Here is a 13,967-nt window from a genome sequence, read left to right on the forward strand (position 1 = left end):
TTACATGTTTGATAACACCGTCGTACAGCGTGATTCCGTCCTATAGGAGAATAAGTCGAAAAATCTACGCACAGTGACTCGACAACGCTTGTGAACTAAAGACTTGCAAAGGCGAATACAGTATTGTTCATGGTGCGCAGAAACAGTTCTCACCTCACTAGAAAACAAGTGAAACTTTCCCTCTTCAGGACACTGTTACTCCCAGTTCACCTACGGCATGCAATGCTTTAGCTTGAACAGAGGTGATCTAAAAAAACTGAAGTTACCGAAAAAAAATTGTGATATGGACCATAAAATGAGATCAACAAAATTAATTTTGCGTTCTCAACCTTCTCTCTCTTCCACTGTTAATGCAAATGTCTAATTTGCTGCTACCTCCATCCCCCAGTGATACCTCCAACAGGATTTTGTTGTCGACAGAAAATATCCAAAGAGAAGATACACAGATCCAATACCTATTGGACCAAGAGATCGCCGGGAAATGAATAAGAAAATCAGATCAGATTTTGTCTTTCGAACATGTCGCCTGGCAAATTGATTGAATCACATAAGTCAGAACTGAAGTCTTGAATCCTAGATGTCATTTGGAAATTCGTGGAAAGAAAATTCAACAAAACTTGACATTCAACTGGCAGATCGCGATTGACTGCGACATGCGCAGAGACAGATGAACAATTACTTAGACTGATGACTGTGATAAAAACCCTTTAGCTGTAAAACTTCGACTCCTAAAATTTTTGGTCCACGAAGACATAATAATAATAATTATATAATCCTACCATCTATTAAGCCCATTGGAAATTACAGTTCTTTATTGTGCCCAAGAACAAAACAGACATCAAGTTCGTGGATACCTTGAAGGAGCTACTCCGACAAATAGCCAGAAAAAAGCAACATGCAGAGTTTGCCATCTATGCTGCCATGCTATTTCCACATCTTATACTGCCCCGCACCGAGAAGAGCAACGACGGTTTTGTCAATAAGGCCATTAGCAGACGACTCGATGTGGAGACAGGGACAATTAGATGACAACTTTTCTGAAAGCAAAGCCCTTCAGCTCCGACTACCAAAAGCTAGGAAGAACAATCAAAATGAAGTGCCCCACCTCAACCGCCTCATGTACCAAGGTAAAATCTCCAGCGCCATCCCGCAGCTAGAACCAGATCATAAAGGCGGAGTTCTATATCTCAGTCAGTCAAAAGGACCGTCCACTGTTCTAGATGTTCTCAAAGGAAAGTGCAAGCGAAGCCGACCCCACACTGAAACTTCATGTCGAAAATCCTGGTCTTCCTTATCATGCTTCAGTCTGTGAAAAAATTAAGCACAGAAAAATTAGAACAAGCTGCATTGAATACCCATGGTATCCATAAACCCTCAGGTTTTGATGCCGAGGAATTGCGTCGTCTACTTACTGCATTTGACGAATCCTCCACCAACCTTGAAAACTAAAGGAAAACTGGCATATGGAATTGCCATCAAAATTTTACCCCCACATCTTTTAGCGGCTCACAATGCCTGTCGTCTAAAGCCGCTTGACAATAACTCTGATGTCAGACCCATAGAAGAAATAGAAGTTTTGCGGAGAATGATCGGGCGATGTATTGTAGCGTAAGTCAAACAAGATATGCAAATTCTAGGAGGCAATGCTCAGGTGTCTTGGGCAAAAGTGCGGCATATAGTATGCCATTCACACGCTGAAGCTTTGCTTTATTGAAGACAATGCCCTGCCTGTACAAAAGGCGGGTAAACTCACATTTGCAATAACGAAATCCGAAACACGTTCGCGAGCCTGATGAACAAGGTTTCTTATGGTGTCGATATAGAGCCAAAGCTTCAGTCGCTTCAAGGAGAATCTTTTCGACATAAAAGCGCAAGCACTGACGACGACGCTCGACTGGACATTGAAGCTCGAATTGACTCTGGGAAACTCGATTTTCTAGGACTTCTGTCGATGTCAAAGTTTTCCACCCCTAACATCCTCATGCCCAGAAACCACTAAACATGTCTACTCATATCACGAACAGCTTAAAAAAACTAAAATATGAGACCTGCATTATCGAATTTTAACACAGATCTTTCAATCATCTAGTTTTTACCTGCACTGGTGGTGCTGGCCACTCCGTCACCAAGTTCATGAAAAAGTTAGCCGACAAGAAAAGTGAACGATACTCAAACACCATCAACGTAATCCAAACCAAGGTAAATTTAGGTGTCCTGCGAAGCTGTCTGTATGTCTCAGGGGATGTAGAGCCCGCAAGAAGTCAAACACACCCGCTGATTTTTCTTTGTTTGCAATTGTTGAAGAAGGAAGGCTGCACGGTTCATAATTCACTCGCCTCTATTTCTTGGTTCTATTATTTTTGGCTCCCTGCGATTTGTTTAACTAATTTTACTAGACAATGCTAAAAGCAGCTGTTTGATTCAGCTTAGGTGAATGACCTTTGTTATAAATCCATAGTGTTTACCTTCTGTTTAACGATGTTATGAGCAACTACTTGATTTCTGAAATCTGCTGATGCTTCATTGTTTCTTAATTTACTTTTTATACATTTAACGAATTTTCAAGCGTCTTTGTTTTGAGCATCTTTGCAAATTTCGTACTAAATGCAAATAGTCAGGAGCCTAACCTCATTGATACCTGATAAACTGATTTAACTTTTTTCTTGCCTTCGCAACAATTTTTTCAAGATTGTAATGAATCTTACAGCATTGGAGAACGTTTCAGTGCTTTCCAGCAGAGTTATAAGGATATTAGCTCAGAATCCGGGAGTCGGACCTTTACAAGGAACTAACACCTATTTGATTGGCACTGGCGCGAATCGCATCCTAATTGATTCTGGCGACCATCCTAATGTCAATCCTGCCGCTAATATAGAGAAATATCATCAACTCCTTAATGAAAAACTTACATCAGTTAATTGTAAAATCGATACGTTGTTGTTAACGCACTGGCATTCTGACCATACAGGTGGTGTTGAAGGAATTATTAAAAGCAGTCTAGGATTGGTGTCCCATAATGTGAACATTAGAAAATTCAGATGCGGGAAAGCTGAAGATGAACGACTTCCGTTTCATAATAGTTATACATCGCATCTTGTCGACAGGGAAGTTATTGAAACAGAAGGCGCAACGCTAAGAGTTTTATATACACCGGGACACGCAACTGATCACGCTAGCTTTTACTTGGAAGAAGATGGAATCTTGTTCACAGGTGATTGCATATTGGGTGAAACAAGCGCACTTGTTGAAAATCTGACCGATTATATGAAAACCTTAAATATTTACAAAACTCTTGATAAGCCGGTGAAGAAAATTTTCCCAGGGCATGGTCCCGTGGTTGAAAATGGAGCTGCAAAAGTTGAGGAGTATATACAGCACAGAATGAAGCGAGAGAATCAGATTTTGGAGTGCTTGAAGAAAGAGCCGATGTCTACAGATGAGCTGTTAGCATCAGTTTATGCGGGACTAAATGACAAGCTTAAGCCACTTGCATTGAAAAATATTGATGTGCATCTGGAGAAGTTGATCGACGAGAATATTGTTGAAGTACTGAGTAGAACCGAGCAACCACTGAAATATAAGATAGCTGATTGTAGACTTTGAACATGGTGCTTTTGGTATCAGAAATTAAATATATCATTTTGATAGATTAATATATTTTTCGAATTTACTATACAGACAGCTTGTGTTTAACCCATTTAAGTTTATTATGGCTCTCGAATCAGAAGCAATTATTGTAAACGTGTGTATTTTTATGCAAATTTTTTTGCTTGACCGTTTTGCGCTTTTCTTCTAGAATAGTCTTTGGCTTAAGTGACTTTCACGCACTTCTTGATTTTTGGGTGATTTCAATTGCTCTCACTCCGAAATAAAATTTGTTGTTGAACAAATCCGATATCTTTTCAAGATATGAAGGTTTTTATGGGATAGCTCCAGTGTAATTTCAGATAGTTGGGATGACTTCAGATTCATCTTTACTCGAAATTGACCGCAATTTGAGTGCTGAAAACAGTGAACTGTATGAATCAATATTGCAAAACCTTCAAACAAAAACTCCTACCTCGGAGGATCAGAACAGCAATGATGCGTTTTCAAAGAAAGTAATGCCTGCGGCGGGTTGTTGCATGAAGTGCAAGTCCAAACAGGGTGAAAAAGTCTTTGTCAACCTTTGCACTTCAGATTTGCTTCCGGATCCACCAGATGTAAGCGAAGATGAATTAGTTCAAATTTTGTCAACTGAGGATGCTCCTGAATTTCGAATGCCTATGAGCATTGGGGAACCTCACACGGAATTGGACAACGCTGGTAAAGGCTGTACGGTAATAGACGTGGTAGTGTCAAACGCCTTTTTCAAGCGATTGCAAGATCAAACTAAGCCAGTTTTAAATTCATTTTTCTGTACAGCTATGCTCGAAGGAATACAAGATAAATACAAGTTAGAACTTGAAAATGAAGTCAAGGTTCTTAAGCATAAGAAAGCTATGGGAACTATTCAAGAGCAACTTATTCGAACCAGAAGATTTGTACGAGAAATGGGCGATACGTCATTGAAACCAGTTCCAGATATCCAAAATTTAATCAGCACTCCAGATGTTCCAAAATATACTTTTGTCAAGGAGCCACCAACAGGACCCGTTGAATTTTTAGTTGGTGAGATTTTGCTGCCTAAATGTGCCAGTTCTAAACAGATCTTGTTGGACGTTGGGGGCGACAGAATTGTGCTGGACTGTCGACCGTTTTATTTCATGGATGTTTTCTTTCCTTACGAATTTAGTGTTGATGACGTTGGTGCTCAGTTCAATGCAGATAAACGTATTATGAGTATTACGATACCTGTAAAAAGTTGAATAAATTGTAGATAGTTTTGTTTCGTTCAAACTTTCCAACCCAGTTTTAGCGGTGATTTTACCAATTTTGAGAAAAATTTGTATAGGAAAGAAAGAATGAGAGTTGAACTTAAGAAGACTAAGAGAATCGATCTTTTGCGTTCACACCCATCAAATGATAATCAAGGTAAATGATGTAATAAATTAAAACCTACCTTCGCCCTCGATGTTAATCTGTTCCGCTAAAATAACCGAATCCGACTTCATTAAAAAGCGGTGAACCAATTTTTGTGAAGACAAATTAGGCCTCAATTTCCGAGTCCTCAATAATTACCAAAAATAGATTTTGATATTGTATATCAAGCATTTCCTCAATTTCTGAACTAAACTTAGCTATCACCCTTCTAGCGGTATTTGTCAAATAATTTTTTCTTGTGAAAGTTTCTTGTGAAAGTTGCGAAATAAATCAAGTGTTTGCGCAATTTTGTACTCAAATTGATGTTGTAACCAAAGCTATTTCACGGAAGTCTATTTCAGTGGAACAGATATTTTGATTGATTATCTGATTTTCGCAGAAAAGATATTTGCTTCTTTTTACTGTAGTTGACATCCAAAGTTTTTGAACGTATTTGAACACCCAAAGTACTTTGAGCGTGTCCTCATCTTCACGACTGTAACTACTACATTTTTTGAGGAAAAAATATTTTTGATTTTTTAATGACTTCTGAAACCAAAGTGAAATATATTTTCGTTTACAAAAACTTGCACTTTTGTGTACCTTAATTTTGTTTATTTGAACCTGTTATCAAAGCAACAAAAAACTGAGGAAGGTACTCTTGGTGGGGGGGGGGGGCAATAGAGAGGGGATAATTTCAGAGACGTATAATTTTAACCAAAGGCGCAACAAATGCAAGTAACGATCAATAATTCCTAACATTTTGTGAAAACAAATGTGTTCGATGCAAAAACCAATTACTACAGACTGGATTTTTAATAAGATTTCACTAAATAAGCATTTTGATCTGTTTATACACGAAATACGAGACCAGAAACCAAATATATTAAAAAGTACCATAAAAAATGCAAAAATTGCCTCCTTTAATCTCTCGAAATAAAAAAAATTAATAACTATCAAATAAATCAAGGTTAAGTTTCAATTTTGGATTATTAAAAAATCGTGAACTGACACCGCTAAGATTAATTAACAGAAGAACTAAAACGACAACGAAAAGAGGTGAAAGTTGAAAATCTCTGATATCCCTTGAAAGCAAGTGATCTCAGTGCTTAAGATAATTAGATTAGATAAGATTTGAAACAATCGAATCGATTGAATCATGCAATTTTTGGGAGCCAGTGAGGTCTGTGGTTCATGAGACTAAGATTTAGGACAACAAAAACTACCAAATTTATATCACGAACATTTAGAAGACAAATAGTCATATAATTCATTAGCTGCCCTTTGAGGAATTCAAAAATTTTTGCCGCATTAGAAAATATCGATCACTTCTTTGACGAAATTGTTGAAAATCAAGATGAAAAACAGCAAAATCAGAAGTTGTTGCCGCTGTTCATTGCCGCACTTGAGAAAAAAGTCCTTCAAAGATATGCTCAAACTTTGTATTCTCACTCCATTCAAAATTAGTTTGAATAAATTTTGCGCCATAAAATTACTAGTCTTTTGCTCCTTCTTATACATGAGCTTGAGGAAAATTACCACTCTATTTTGAGTTTTGATTGACATCAAATAGTCGAAAACAGAGAGATCAAGTCTTAACAAAGACATCACCTCAATAAAATTCAGTTCCTTGAGTTTTAAGAAACCAACAGAAAGGATTAATATCTCCAATCAGCTATCGCAGCCGTTAAAATAAAATTATAAAATGTACATAAAATATTAATAAAATGTGTATCTTTTGAGTATTGTTAACGAAGCTTGAAATGGTCTATCATGTTAAAAAAATTCGAAAAGTTAGCGCCTCAATGAAACCACTTTTGAATATCTCCCCAAAAGATATCAGTCGGCCAAATTCGACGTATCAAAAAAGGACTGGAATAAATTTCCTAGCCCCCATTTTATTGGGAGTTAGAGCAAAAATATAACGTGAATTCGGGACACCGGGGCGGAATGCGTGAGCACTTGTACCCTCTTAAGTCAGGTGTCATTTTGAATAATTGTTTGATATGACTTTCAGTTTGTCCTTGCTAGTTGTTGTCGAAAAGAGGTCATGATTTGTTGTGAGCACATGCCGCAGAATAATTGTGACAATGTCGTATCATAGTAGCACCTACTACCCCAGCAGCACTCTCAGTAGCCTGGGCGGTAGGGGAATTGGTGGAACTCGAACCTCCTCCGTCGGTTCCTCTACTTCTGCCGGCAGCTACACACGACACATACCTAGTGATGTTAGTTGATTAACTTCTCAAAGTTTTGGAAAGTTTATTATAGAAGCTTCCAACTTAACCCCCAATTAACAAAAGTTATACCACAAAACGGGTCTGTAATGGGAAAGGGTCTTAATTGCTTGGGACGATTAAAGGAATCTGAATATCATCATAATTAGTCTCTTTCTGTGTGTTTTACGGTTAATAAGACTGAAAAAATTTTCGTGTCCAATCGATGTAACTAGGTAATAGATGTAGGTTCTCAGACATGCCTGAGTATTGTTTATATTTTGACAGTTTCTTTTCTATTTGAAGTGGGCATTGTATTTATATTATGACAAGTTTTTTTCTATTTGAAGGAGTTTCGATTTCGATTGATGTTTCAGCGATCCTATACCTCCTCGAGCCGGACCAGCTCCATACACGGGATGCATGGCCTTAACACTGGGCTATCTCGTTTATCCCTGGACCATGGCTCGAGAGAACGGGCGAGTTACGAGAAGGAAAAGGGGACCTCTGGACTGGACAATCTGGGCAACACTTGCTTCATGAACTCAATTTTACAGTGTCTCATACACACACAGGCACTCAGGCAGAAGTAAGTTCAGGGACATTTCTTATCCACAGATATCATAACCATAAATGATTGATACTCTAACAATTTTATAGATATGTTATTGTTTGTAGTGATTTGGTACGTTGAATTCAGCCGAACGCATAGATAAGTCTCAAAAGACGGTTAGGTTTATTTCCTAAAGGAGTCTAAACAAATCAATTTTCATTTACAGCTGAAGAACGGAAAGTATGAGTACATGTTAAATTTAATGATAGGAAAGATTTTCGTCGAAATTTGAGAATTATGCCGGCAAATAGGTTGGATAAAACTTTAAGGTTTTTCGACTCCACTAGTGAACAAAGCTGAAAATTTGGGTGTTTGTGTGGGTGTGCTTAGGTTTTAATGTCTGGTCAAATAACGGGAGAATTATGATACTCATTTAACTTAAATTTGTATACAGTATTGAGAAGTTTTCGCATTTTAAAGTTAATTGAAACCAGACAGTAAAGGTTTTAAAAACTTTGCTGTTAATTTCATTGCTGTTAATTCTACCTTCGAGGTTTTGTGGGTCTCTTATTAAAAGGAAGTATATGAAAGTTCAAAATTTCAGTGATGGAGTTATCGAATAACATGTCGGCTGATTTTCAAGTTGTTGAAGTGTACCTGGGAACGGGTCTAATTAATTAAATCGTTTCAAGTAAAGGTTCAATTGCCCTCAAACAAAGTATGTAACGATAATATGGGTCCTTTAAGATTTTTTCCGATCAGAAACCGAGTACTGCTTGTCTTCAATTTAAAAAAATCCCCGAGTGTCACTGGAACAGGATGTAAGTCAAAGCTGCACGTGAAAACAAGTGTTATGGCCAATCTTCTGAGCACAATTTAAAAGCAGTAGACAAAGAAATTTGTGTATTATTCTGAGCGAGAGCAAGAAAAGGTTCCGCCCAATTGATTTTTTACAACTAATTGTGCTTTGGGAGTAGTTTTGAGCATTACCTTTATAAGCATTACTGAACTTCTCCTTTTGCCGTTTTACTGTTAGACTTTCAATTTTTGTTTTATTCTCAGCTCTAATTAGTCTGTGCGAGGGTTTAATCATTTTTTTTGTAAAATTGATAATTAAATTTGACATTTTTGAATTTTTTATAGCTCAGATGCTCTGAGCCGAACAGAGCTATATTGCGGCAATGTTTTTAATTGCTCTCAAACGAAAATTGTAGCAATTATATTAGTCCTGTCGGTCTTTTTTTATGCGACGCATTATCGGTTTTTCGTCTGACGCTTTTGACTTTTCGTCCTCAAAAACGTGATAAACAAGTAGCGCCCAGCGGGCATTAAGTGGTATAGAGCCGTTCAAGCTCTGTTTCAGCTCAAACTGTTTTGGAGACTTATATTTATGGTGTGAAGGGCGGTTCTTAGAGGTTGAAGACACCCCGACTGTTGACCACCCCCCCCCCACTATTGACCCCCACCGCGCTGTTGCCCCTCGCCCCACTGTTGCCCCCCCGCCCTGTGGCTACTGATGAACAATCGATCGCTAAAAACACGCAATTTTTTTTTATAATTTTCACAATTTTTTTCAAGCTTTTTGAAAATGTTTTTCATTTTTGAGTTCTTTCAGCCCTAGGTGTCAAGGAACCTTCTCTAGGGTTTTCTGATAGGTTACTACATAGTTTATAGTGGTAGTAGAATGGTTTCAACATTTTAACATCACATAATTTTGCATTTTTTGACAAAACATGCAAATTTTTTCAATTTTGACTTTTTATTATTCAGGTCTTTCCAGACGCAGGGGCCAGAAAACGTTCTTAAGGGTTTGATAATAAGTTACTGAAAAAAATTTATTCGCCATGGAATAGCTTTCAATTTTTAATGTAAAAAAATTTGCATTTGATAAAACCTGCATTTTTTCAAGGTTCAATTTCAAAGGAACTCAAAAGTGTAATTAAAGTCTGATGATTCTTTTACTACCTGAATTCTTGGAATTGACTTTTTCAATGACTTCAGTTACTACTGCTTTGCAGTTAAAATTTTGTGTGCGTGACGTCATTTCTGCTTTTAGGTCAATTGCGCGATTTGCCCCACTCAAAAAAATGACTTCTGAATTAACTTATGGAACTTTAAATGTTATGAACATTTACTAGATAAATATCAATAGTGTGCATCTAAGTAGTGCCAAATTTAATGCCCTAATTCTTGGGTATTAGTCTTGAGTTTTTGATTTCGAATATCAATTTTGAAAAAGCTCTTTTGGGGCTTTTTCTTTATAGACCGTATGTGTCATAAAATTGAGTCCGAAGCTAACCCGAAAATTCTAATGGTCTATTAAAGGACTAGTGGTCGATCTGACTATCTTATTTCTCTAGTTGTTTCAATTCATGGAAGACCACGAGCGTCTATCGCGGCTATTTTCCAGCAATCTGCAGGCTATGTTAGATGAATGTTTTTTACATAGCTTTTTGAGCGGCGCCGATAACTTTTTCAACTTAAAGTTATCTTTATCGATATTATACGGGACACAAGTCTATTTCGTAGCTGTTCTGGCACTCTCACGGCTATTTTTAATTGGTGAAATTAAAGCACCATTATTAAACTCAACTGTGTAAAAGAATCGAAATAAAAAGTTGTTCAGAAGTGATTGATGTCAACTCAATGGGCAATTTAATTCGTTCACTTACCTCTACAAAAGTTGAAGTTCGGCTGTAAATAAATCTCAATTTGAGCGTGATAAAATTGTAACAGTGGTGTTCGAGTAAGCATGCAGTTGTGATGAAGTTCCGACCGATAATTCGGAATTCTTGGTTGTCGAAAACGACTATGACCTTTCAGTGAACTCCGGGAAGTTTGCTCAGATAGTTGGCTGTCGTTGCCATTGGTGGCAAATAAAAAATTAATCGTGCACAAAAATTAATGATCTGCTTCACAAACAAGCAATTTGGAAATCGATAATACAGAATAAAGAATAATGTGTGTTTTGCAAAGTTGGCTTTTTGATGTAAGTTCGTGGTTTTTCAGTTCTTCCGTCATTCTGATTTCATGATCAAATATCTGAGAGCAATGATCGGGTAGCTCTTGTTGAGACTGGATTTATTTTGTTTTCATAATTGAACCTCTTCTGGGGCATTTTTTTTACCAGCCGACTTCACAGTCCCTTGATCAAGTAATCGTTAAAAGCTAAGAGTATAGAATTTCTTCTAGTATCGATAACAAATGATTTGCGGTGGCGTTCCATTCCTAACAATGGACATTGAGAAACCGAGTACTCTATGATCAGATTCCTCTAGATTCAGGACTTCAAGGTGTCCGAGATACCTTTAGTCAATGTCCTGTTGCCTTGGTCTATTCAATGCCACTTAGTCGTAATTAAATGGTCCAATATACCAACGTATTATTGCGTAGAAACATTAGCATGCTGTAATATCCCGAACTCATCGAGAAAACAACGGTAATCGAGAGTGATGTCGGTAGAGGAAGAGATTGATATATTGATTTTGCCGAGAATCAAAATTTTAATCATTTTTTACATTAAAGATATATCACTGACAAAATGCGGTATGTTTAATCTTGGCGGGCGATAAATAAGAGGCGTGCAGTTTTATTGTCGTGTATATTGCTCCTTTTGTTACTTTTCATCAAAAATTGCTCGAAATAAGCTTTAGTCCACTTTGATTAAATTTGCCGGAAGTGCACACAAACAACTAACACAATATTTTTTAAACTACTAAGGGAGGTAGTACTACTTTCGCTTCCATTGAGAGTAGTCTCAAATTATTGGCATTCGAAACATTTGGCTGTTCGCAATGGAAGAACAGCAATGGCAAGGCTGGTGCTGGTCCAATCTTGGACTGTTACAGTCCAAAATAGTTCGGATTGTAATCAGTCGGTCTTTTTAAAAAAATTGATCTTTTATGTTAATTAAAAAACAGAACAAATCAAATTCAAGCACACTGTTGATAGGTCCAATTGGCTTCCTAAGCAGTTTCAAGTTAATGTATCTAGTTTCTTTACTTGAAAGATTGTGGTCGGGTTAACTTTTAAAAGTGCTTGATTTCTCAACTTGTAGCTTAGGTCAACTTGTAGCTTAGGTCAACTTGTAGCTTATTTGGTCAACTTGTAGCTTAGGTCAACTTGTAGCTTATTTGGTCAACTTGTAGCGTAGTGGGCAACTTGTAGCTTAGTGTCAGCAACGAAAGAATGCTTCGTCTTCCTCTTCTTTCTACTGATTTAAATTTGATCTTTTTGCGGTTTTACGCGTTAAGTTATGCTTTTCTGGCTCTGATACTACTAGATTTCACAATTTTTTTGATTTTTAGTCATTGAACCATTTTTCGTTTTTCTCGCTTTGTGACATTATCACATTATTGACAGTTCAGATAAAACTTTATTGGTGTTACAAATAAGGCATAATTTAACATATAAAAGTTTTGAAGGCATGGAATATTCACGCCCCTTTTAGACAACCCTTTCTCGAAGAATTTAATTGAAGTTTTTAGATTTGTCTTTAACTGTCGTTTTTACTTTGTCTTGTTGGTCATATGAAATTTCCTGGATAATCACAGGTATCATTGGTTTTTTATTGAATAACAAATGAGCCTATATTCTGATATATCATGACAATTGTTTTCCAAAATAAAAAAAGCACTTCACATTTTTCTTTTTTTGTCTATGTGTTACATATTTTTGATAATTGCAGGTCATCTATGACATTATTTCTTTCAAGGGAAGGTGCAAGTGTGCAAAATCTAATGTTTTTAAATAACTCGTTTTGATTTTACTGGCTTCAGCGCGGTTTTTCGCAAAAAAAATTAAACTAATGTTTGATTTTTGCCTATCTTTGGCAATCTGTTTATGGACGTAAAACGTATTCTGAATAATTACGGGTCTAGGGCGCTTCCTTTGAACGAAGAAACGAACCTATTTAGTTATTCCATTTTTTAGCTAATGGCTTTCATGACTTCGAAAATGATTGTTTTCGAAAAATACAGAATTATTACTAAATTTTGCCCTTTTCTCTCCTTTTTTTGTATAATTGTTACCTATTCTCATTAATGAGAGGTCGCATACCACATTATTGGCGTTCGAGGAAGGCTCAATTGAACTTACTTTGAGGGGCAAAATCACGGCTTCGACAGCGTTCTCGCAACTTTAATTTAGTTTTCGTTTTGTCTTTGTTGTTCTTTTTGTTACCGCGTAAAAAATGAATAATGACAGGTCTTAAAGGTTGGAGGCCATCTTTTTGTTCATTATTTTTTTTTGTTTTGAAAAGTACTTGAATTTTTGGTGGTTTTATATCTGTTCCTCATTTGGTTAGACTTTTATGCGAAGAATGTGGATGAGCGGAGTCGGAACTTAATATGCGAACGCACATTACCGAGCCTCCTTGTTGCATTATGCGATTGATATCATTCTTTTCGTAGCTGTAGTGGACTTCTATAAAAGAAATAACTGCACACTTCAGCTGAGCTACGAAGGAGGCAGAACTTCGTAGTGTGCAGGGCAATATTTCTGCCTCCATTTAATGCCCTCCCTGTAACCAATTGATTTCGATTAAACTTACTTTTTCTTCGGTCTAATTAAAACTAGGCAGCGAATTTACCAATAGTTTACTAGGAAAAAACTTACTATTTTTAAATGAGCCCACACAATTGGGCGTTCAATTATAGTCTAATGGTCCACGCAATTGGGCTTTCATTCTGTACTGAGAAATCACAACACTCGGGTTTTTACAAACCCAGGCACTTGGGGTCGCAATTTTTGAAGTGAACATCTATTATGGTCAGTTTTCAACTTCGATTTTCAGCGAAGAGCACAATTTGACTCTTTTTTACGATCGTCATCGTAGCTGAATAATTCTAACTAGGAAGTTAATCATTCTGTGAACAAATTTAATTGTGCTTTAGATGTATGCTGGATTCGTCTGTGACTGTGAATTATTCCAGTACCATGAAGGGTAAATTGTTTCGCTCCTTTGCTAAACTTGTGAACAAAGCGTGGAATAACGAGACATCTGAGATATACTCTGCCTTGAGGGACTTCAGAAGCCAAATGACCAAATACGCCTCCATGTTCGCTGGCAGCAGGTCAGTTTTATACTCTTAAGTTTTTACAAGTTTTTGCATGCTTGTTGTGATACGATACTGTTCAGATTTAAGTTCAGTAAAAGACGAATCAGACTTCGATATTGCTACAAAGGGACTCCTTTT

At 37.0% G+C, this 13,967-nt stretch overlaps 3 protein-coding genes across 3 annotated transcripts in view; all 3 read left to right on the forward strand.

Annotated features, from left to right (window-relative positions):
• Window positions 1-1,836: 1,836 nt before the first annotated feature.
• LOC142339602 (endoribonuclease LACTB2-like) lies at window positions 1,837-3,682 on the forward strand. The gene has a single exon (XM_075389753.1). The coding sequence runs from the start codon at window positions 2,695-2,697 to the stop codon at window positions 3,601-3,603; it is 909 nt and encodes a 302-aa protein (XP_075245868.1). The 5' UTR covers window positions 1,837-2,694; the 3' UTR covers window positions 3,604-3,682.
• Window positions 3,683-3,949: 267 nt separating this feature from the next.
• On the forward strand, window positions 3,950-4,872 carry LOC142340213 (PIH1 domain-containing protein 1-like). Its single transcript, XM_075390730.1, has one exon. The coding sequence runs from the start codon at window positions 3,957-3,959 to the stop codon at window positions 4,845-4,847; it is 891 nt and encodes a 296-aa protein (XP_075246845.1). The 5' UTR covers window positions 3,950-3,956; the 3' UTR covers window positions 4,848-4,872.
• A 2,150-nt stretch (window positions 4,873-7,022) lies between these two features.
• The window catches only part of LOC142339603 (ubiquitin carboxyl-terminal hydrolase 2-like), a 29,457-nt gene continuing 22,512 nt past the window's right edge, over window positions 7,023-13,967 (forward strand). The window contains exons 1-3 of the mRNA XM_075389754.1: window positions 7,023-7,229; window positions 7,595-7,806; window positions 13,665-13,844. Coding sequence (XP_075245869.1) covers window positions 7,092-7,229; window positions 7,595-7,806; window positions 13,665-13,844 — 530 coding nt within the window. The 5' untranslated portion in view covers window positions 7,023-7,091. The remainder of the gene's footprint in view (window positions 7,230-7,594; window positions 7,807-13,664; window positions 13,845-13,967) is intronic.

This window comes from Convolutriloba macropyga, chromosome 5 (genome assembly GCF_964194025.1).
Source record: "Convolutriloba macropyga chromosome 5, txConMacr16.3, whole genome shotgun sequence".
In the NCBI taxonomy this organism is placed as follows: domain Eukaryota; kingdom Metazoa; phylum Xenacoelomorpha; order Acoela; family Convolutidae; genus Convolutriloba; species Convolutriloba macropyga.